Consider the following 8181-nt stretch of genomic DNA (forward strand, 5'->3'; position numbering starts at 1 on the left):
CAACTCCAGGCTGGGAAATTCCTGGATATTTGAGGGGTGGAGCCTGGAGAGGGTAGGGTTTGAGGAGGGGTGGGACCTCAGACAGGTATAATGCCATAGACTCCGCCCTCCAAACCAGCCGTTTCCTCCTGGGGAACCATTGTTGCCAATCTCTAGGTGAGGGCTGGAGATCACTCATAATTACAACTGCTCTTCATATGGCAAAGATCAGTTCCCCTGAAGAAAATGGTAAGCTCTGTGTCATTATACCCTGCTGAGGTCACCACAGCAAAATGATGCTGAGTGCCCAAGACCAGGGCACCTGCCCAGAGGCTCTTTCTAGAGCTCATTGTATGTATTTCCACTCATTGTATGTATTTCCACATTGGGCCTTATTCCTAGTATATTTATATGCTGCTTGATGTCTAATGGTAAAGGACAGTATTTGTCATTCCTGCACTGTTAAATTGATTAAATTTGAATTATGGCTCTCACATGTGCCATTCTTCTGGCAAATGGAGTCATCCGAGTTCAGTAACTGAGTGTATTGCATGTAGTTTTTCTCATCTGCTGAGTTGACGATCCTTTATGTGGTAAGGCTAATTTGTAGAGTGCTTTATGCTGTTGATTGTGTTCACTCTCATTAGCTTGAAACAAAGCAGTTTGCCAGAGCAGTTCTTTTGTTCAGATCTGGTCTTGCTGTCCTCCTCATTCAAGTCTTTCTGCTGTATATTACCCCATATTGGCATTTATACTTCAGGGCTGGCTGCCTTCTATGCACCGAAATCGGAGATGTTGCCCTTTTCTCCCGACTGGTATCTTGAAAGAAGTGCTTTGCTTTGTTCAGCCCAAGAGCCCAACTTTTCAGGCTTCCAACTCCTCTGCCCCCTCCCTTTTCATCTTCCTTTCAAAAAGCTTTCGCCCCTTTGATGGTAGATTGGCAGTCGGACCCTGTGCGGAGCTTGTAGTGACCCCGTGCGGTCGCAAGGGGGAATACCTCCCTCTGTCTGTCCTTCCGCCGCCTCTTTTAACCAGAGTGGGTGTCTCTCCCTGCCTGCTCCTCCTCGCAAAAGATTTAGGTGAATTCCTGTCTCCGGGTTTTCAAGCCATCCGTTTAAAATCCACCTCTCTGGCGCGCTGAAGGCTCGGGCTGTCTGGGGAAGCGAGAGAGCGAGGGCAGAGACGCTCGCTGGGAGGACGAAGAAGGGGGAGTGGAAACAACTGATAAGCAACGAAGGTGGCCGGGGAGAGGCGCAGCGGGAGGGCTGAGCGCGGAGACCAACCGATGAAGATCATGGGGGATCACTCGCCCGCCGATGCCGGCTGTTAGCAAGCGGCGGCGGAGAAGGGAGGAGGAGCGGCAGAACCAGCCTAGTTTGGGAAGAGCCCGGAGGAGTGGGAGACTCGCTACCTTCGCTTTGCGCCGGTGACCGGGTTGGGGGCTTCGGACGACCAACGCTTCTCCGGCCGGCCCGGACTGCTTCGCCATGCCCTTCGCCAAGCGGATCGTGGAGCCTCAGTGGCTTTGCAGGCAGCAGCACGTCGCCTCGGTGCTGGAGGAGAATCCCGGCGGCGAGCCTCAGCCCGGGAGCCAGCGAGAGGAGCCCGGGGAAACGGGGGACGAGCCGGAGGAAGAGGCTGCCGCCGCCGCCGCCGCCGGGCTGGCCGCGGTGGCCCCCGAGGGGAAGGAGAACGAAGGCGCGGCGGCCCTGGCGATGCCGGACCTGGGCTCGGTCAGCAACGTGGCTCTCTCGCGGATCCTCCGGCAGCTCTCGGATGTGGCGAGGCATGCCTGCGCCCTCTTCCAGGAGCTCGAGACCGAGATCCAGGTCACCCACCGGCGGGTCCGGGCGCTGCACAGCAAGATCGGCGGCGTCCAGGGGGTGATCCACGGCCTCGACCCCAAGCAGGAGGCAGTGCGTAAGTGCCCCAGGCGACCTCGCTCCCCCCCTTCCCCTTGAGGCGACCTTAGTGCGGCTGCTGCCGCCGCCGGGCTCACCTTCACCCCGCCGAGTGTGTGTGTGTCTCTCGGGGCGCGCCGAGCCGGAGGAGGGGGAGGGATGGGGATCGCTCGAGTGGGCTTCGCTGCTGCTGCTGCGGGTTCCCGAGGGGGAGAGACCGCGGTGGCCCCGACTGGGGAGGTGTGGCCCTGGGGCGGCAGCAGGGATGCGCTACCGAGTGTGTGGCGACGGTTCCTCGCCTCGCCGCCGCCTTTTCGTCACACACCCCTGTTCTCCTCTCGTGGGGGAGGACTGCGGCGTCTTCCGTGCGCCTTCGGGGAACTCGGGGCCAGAAGGAGGGGAGGCTCTCTGCCGATGTGGGGGGTCAACGGGGAGGGGGAGATCCGGATGGAAGCGCGTGTGAAGTTTGTCTGGAGGCTTTCATCCGAAGGTGGTGTTTATGCCAAGGAGGGCTTTCGCGGTTGTTGTGGGTTTGCCCGGCGATTGCCTGCGCGAAAACGCAGTGGGTGGTACGGAGAGGAGCCCCGGGTCGCCTGTGTAGAGCATTCCCCCCCCCCCCCCGGATTCCACATCCTTTTCGCCATCTCGTGCGGGTGAAGGGACGGTGCCAGGATCTGCCTTGCCCCAGAGTTACGTTCAGCCTGATGGTTTTCTGCGGAAGGAGTGGCTGAGCGGCTGATAAACAGGAGGTCTCCGCCCGGGAGGGCTGGGGAGGGATCCGTCGGCAGCGCCTGTCATTCGGGAGGAGACCCCGCTCCGCGCTGCAGGGGTTTGGGCTTTTTTTTAAAGGCACGCATTTCCCAGGATGAGCCTTCTCCCCGCGCAGCTCCGCCTGACCCACTTTCCTTGCGGATGCTGACTGGGGGGAGGGCTCCTTCCTTCTCCGCAGGCGGCTCTCTGCGTCGGGCTCCTCCGCCAGGTGCGGCCAAGGTGATCCTTCTCTCACGTGAATACCAAAGCGCCCGTCCTCCTCCTCGGTGGTTTCCCGTTGAACAGAAGGAGGGCGGCTGTTGTCAGGCTGCCTAGTCCTCGCTTGAAGTGCCAGGCGGAGGAGGAGCCCGGCAAGCCTGCATGGGATGCCTCCGGCATGGCTTTGGCATTTCTGCCGTGTCTACATCCGATCTGGCGTTCTGGGGCCTGGAGGTGTGTCCTGGCCTTAGGTGGCTGCTGGTGGAAGAGGAATCCTGGCTTGGGTTGGCTCCCAGTAAGGCCAGAGTCGGTTTCCTGCTTACTGAAAGATGTGTTAATCCTACTTTCTCACCCCCAAATGTCAAAAGCAAAGGGAGGACTTCCAGCAGCTGCTAACATCTGCTGAACATGGCTCCCTGCATGTTAAATCCTCTCCCTTTAAAGGCTCCTTTTAATGTCTCATTTGGTTTTTACATCAATAACCTTCTGATGATTTTTTTTTGTACTTGTAAGCTGCTTCAGTCAGGACTGGAGAGGCAGTGTGAAGATGTCCTAAATAAATAAATAGATGTTGTAGATGTTGAGAGAGCCCTGTTTCTGAAGCATGGGAGATGGGCAATCTGTATAGATGGCCAGGGTCTGACATACCTACGGGACCGCCTCTCCCCATATGTTCCCCAACGAGCACTACGGTCCGGGACTAAACATCTCCTGGTGGTTCCAGGTCCCAAAGAGACCAGACTAGCGGCGACTAGGGCTAGGGCTTTTTCGGTGGCGGCTCCTACCTGATGGAATGAGCTCCCAGAGGAGATCCGGGCCCTGTGGGGCCTTGTACAGTTCCGCAGGGCCTGCAAGACGGAGCTCTTCTGCCAGGCGTTTGAGTAGGAGCCGCCACGACTGTTACCATCCGTCTACAACTATTACTATCTGTCCTAGCCCTTACTACCAACTCGCCGTGAGTGCAAAGATGGTGGTACTGCGTGGAGCTGTGGCCACTAAGGATACCATCCTGATGACGTCATCTGTTCCCTTGTTAGTTGTTGTGGAGAGCACTTATGTTGTACTGAATGTTTTTAAAATGCAGTTTTAATGTTTTATGTATTGGGCATTGGCCCCATCTGTACGCAGCCCTGAGCCCGTTCGCGGGGAGGGCGGGTTATAAATTTAAATAAATAAATAAATGATAGAGGTCACTTCAGTGGGTAACCCTGTGGTCTGCCGTAAAACGGCTGGATTTGAGCCCAGTAGTGCCCGAGGACCAAAGGGTGTTTGGACTCTCAGAAGTTGGTACCCCGAAAATCTTGTTGGTCTCTAAGGTGCTACTGGGCTCAGATCTAGCCTTAAAGTGGTAGGAGCTGTGGTGAGAATACCTTTGAGTTCCAGTATTACTTTTCTACCTGACACCCACAGACCACTGTGCGTCCCCCCAACATGTATTCGAAGTCAGTTTGTGGCCCTTAGGTGAAAAGGGGCTATGGACTTCTTCTCAGAATGATCCAGTCTTCTTGTGACCTGAAAAGATCAACATGAACAATTCTTGTCGGATCTGAGGAAGCACAAACTCTTTGTCTGCTGTTCAGCAGAACGTAACTGAGCATCACGGAAGAGAAGCTTTGCAAGTTAATTAGTGCTCCAGGCTAATTATTAGCCTTACAGTATGCCAACGTTACAAACAGTGGCCAGCCTGAAGTTTAGATCTTTGTAGTCGTCCCCCCCCTCAAAGAAGCCTTTTAGTTCTATCTATGTTACCAACATCGCTTGGCTTTAAACCAGTGACTGTTTTGCCCCACAGAATCCTGGGAAGTTTGATGAGGGTGGAGAAAATTCTTATTTGGAGATGCCTAATCCACTTGATGGGAGGGAAGGTGATATGGTATAACTCGGTCCTGTCAGATCGTAGAAGCTAAGCGGGGTCAGTAACTGGATGAGAGACCACCAAGGATGACTGTGCAGAGGAAAGCAATGGCAAACCACCTCTGCTTCTCATTTGCCTTTAGAGGCCCTTGCTGGGGTCACCATAAATGAGCTGCAGCTTGATGTGCAATCCACTTGATAGAATTAGAGCACCCAGAATTTCCTGTGGTACAGAAACTGTTAACTCAGTTAAAGTCTATAAACTATCTATCTGGTGGATAAAGCCTGGTGTTTGGGATTTTACATGCCAGACCCACAGACCTTCCTCATGGTTGCTGAATAACAAAGATTCCAGAAACAACAGATGTTCTGCCCTTTAACAGAAGCTTAATGGGGTAGTATCTACCAGCTGATGTTTCCCTCAGTGCCATAAAAGCTCCAAATGCACATTTCCATATGCTGAGCCTCTGTTAGAGGTGCAAGATAATTTTTTTTCCTCCAGGTTGTTGACAACCCTAGTTGGACTGCAGGTATATAATACCGCTCAACTAGAGAACCAACTTATTCGACAGCTGGAAAGGAGGAGGCTTCCATCTTTTTTCAGTACCAGTTGCCAAAATGCAAAATGTCTGAGCCATAGATTTCCAGCTGCCCAGCCAGGAGGAAAACTCTGTTTATAGCATGTGGAAAGATGGTGGGTGGCAACCCAATAGGAATCCTGAAGTATTAACATTTGTAGGCACCCAGGACCTACCAGAAAAGGGTATGTGTTTGTATCACATACGGTTCATGTTGGCCCCCTAAAGTGGAATGGGGCGTAGAACCATCATGAGTCTTCACAACTGTTAGAGTTGAGGATGCATCCCCCATTCTTCTCTATAAGTACCTCCAATTTTCACACCTTAGAATCACTCACTTGTGTTCTGAAGCCCAATAATACATCTATCCATGTGTCTGACAGATTTCTGTAGTATGCAGTTGTTTTGTTTGATTTCCTGAGACATGAGAACTACTGTTTTAATTTATGCCCCAAATTGGCTATATGCGCATGTGCATGCACACACTTTTTTAAAAAAAGGATGTTATATGTTAAATTATTAGATTGTCTTGCTGTTGTAAAGTCAGTTGATATTGTGGCACTCCAAATGGTAGAATACAGTAATTTCTCAAACTGCTAATGGGTGTGCTTGTAAAGTGATTCTTTTGCCTTCTCTTATTGAAGACATTGGTAGAAAGGTTTCATTGAAAACAATCACTTTCTGCTGCCAGTCTGAGTAGACAATATTGACCTTGATGGACCAGTTGCGACTTCATGTGTGTCTTGCTGCTGCAGCGTATCTATCACTGTGGGAAATGCATAATTTCATTCCTTACACAGGACTGCTATACAGACAAATCTTTGGGCCCATTTCATATTATCAAATTGGTGTATGAAGAATGTGTGCAGATACAGTTCACTAACTGGTCAGGTTGCAGAAGCTAGTTGCTTTGACATGAACCCACATTTAGCACTGATTTTAACACCTGCAGGACAATTACATGCAACTTTTTCCTCATAGGATATATTATAAGAGATTACTGGTATTTGGCATCACACATTTGCACAGCCCTCTGACCCCCACTGAACCCCCCCCCCCAAGCTTTAATTTGCGTGGGAAATCAATATGTCTGGGAGAAAGCTATACTGTAACCATTCTCTTCACTGTGCACATGGGATAGCCAAAAGGGGGAAAATAATTCCCTCTAGTGTAGGGACCCTCTTTCCCCGTGTGGTGGTATTCTGAACCCATGTGGTCACCCCTGTGTTTTTAAAAAGCCATTCCCTCAACTGTTGTGCGGCTGCAGGGAATCCAAGTTGGGTTTGAGGAACTTGGACCTGACACTTTGAAAACTCTGGGTTAGATTTGTATATTCTCTGTATCTTGTTTTTATGAGGATTGCTAAGTAGTAAGTTCAGATGATGTGGAATGTTTTCTCACAGTGTCCTCCTTCTAACTACTCTGGTACTAAAAGGATCTACAGAGTTTCTGACTCTCAGTCTGCCCTGGCTCACTACCCTGCATTGGGTGGGCCTGGGGAGGGTTTTAAGAAAGTAACTAAGGATTACATTAAAAATATCCAAGTAAGGAACACAAGGGAAGTGACAAGAGATGAGCTTCAGTGTATGGCTTTAATTAATTTTGAAAACAGACAGGATAAAGCCTCTTATGCTGAGCATGTTTACTTATTCTTCAATTTTCTTTTCAGCCTTGTCTGTTCTGAAGCAGACAAGACCTCCTAAAGAATCCATGACAGGTTTCACCTGCTTGCTTGTTTGGTTTTTCAGTGAAACTTGAACTTTTCTGCTGTGGCTCTGCCACTTCCCCTCTGCTTTTACGCTGGACTTTTCTGAGTTAGAGGATTACACTTGAAAGAAACAGAGAAAGAGATGATCAATTAGGGCGGAATGTCTTTCGTTGCCACCTCCCACAGACTTGGGAAGGATGAGCTGTATTTTTTACAAGTTTTTGCCCAGTCACAATTTATTAAACCAAAACTCTTTTCAGGTCTGAGGTATACACCTATTGAATTCTTACTTAAAGAGGAAAGTTTCCTGCTTAACTCCGGCGAATAGGCAGTGAATTTCTGAAGCCTCAGTACTGGAGTTAGATGGGCCCAGATATCTGTTCAGCCCTGTCTCTTGTTGCTTGGGGAAAGGTCTTTATTATTGGCACTTTTCTTCTTATGGGTGTGTATATACACCCCAACTACTTATCTTGTTTTGCAGATGCTGAGTATACAGGTCATTGAAATCTGACCATTCTTAAAAGAAGAGGGTAAGGTTGTAAGAACTATTGGTGCAAGCTCCATTTACGGAAGGGATCTCACCATTTCCCATTCTTTTCTGTAGTGCTCCATGCCACCAAAATGCTGCTGCTCAGAGTCTTGGGAACAGAATGGGGTGCAGCACTGGAGTGGTGGCGGCTGCATCTTGAGTTTGGGAAGTCCACTGAAATCACAAGCCACCCTCTGGTATGAGCTTGTGCAAGATTACCTATGGATCCAACCCAACGTACTAGATTAGACGGAGCCTTGATCTGATAAATGCACAGGCCTTTATAATGTTGTTAATATTTGATTACAGTATTGTTGCATTCCTAGGCTTTTTTGTTACTTTATCTTGAAACAAAATATAGTCCTTATAATGTGTGAACATTGCAATTGGATACATGCATGGAAAAATCAAATATTTTCATATAACCAACAGAAACTTCCGTAGTTCTGTGACCGAGCATAGTTGTCTATATGTATATGAAATATTAGATCAGAAAAATGTAGCTTGTGTAAGAAAAGTTATTTTAAAGTCCAGAAACTTTTTTATCGACTTACAGTCTTGAAATAAACACAGACTTTGAAAATTCAGATTCATAGAGCAGCTTATGTGGACCACAATTGACATCATGAGCAAAAATATGCAATGATAACTCTCTCTATTTTT

General features: G+C 49.5%; 1 protein-coding gene across 1 annotated transcript in view; it reads left to right on the forward strand.

Moving 5' to 3' along the window:
• Window positions 1-1466: 1466 nt before the first annotated feature.
• NHS (NHS actin remodeling regulator) overlaps window positions 1467-8181 on the forward strand; it is a 322736-nt gene continuing 316021 nt past the window's right edge. Inside the window, exon 1 of the mRNA XM_015417586.1 lies at window positions 1467-1899. Within this exon, the coding sequence (XP_015273072.1) occupies window positions 1467-1899 (433 nt within the window). The remainder of the gene's footprint in view (window positions 1900-8181) is intronic.

This window comes from Gekko japonicus, unplaced genomic scaffold (assembly GCF_001447785.1).
Source record: "Gekko japonicus isolate JY-2015 unplaced genomic scaffold, Gekko_japonicus_V1.1 scaffold18, whole genome shotgun sequence".
Lineage (NCBI taxonomy): Eukaryota > Metazoa > Chordata > Lepidosauria > Squamata > Gekkonidae > Gekko > Gekko japonicus.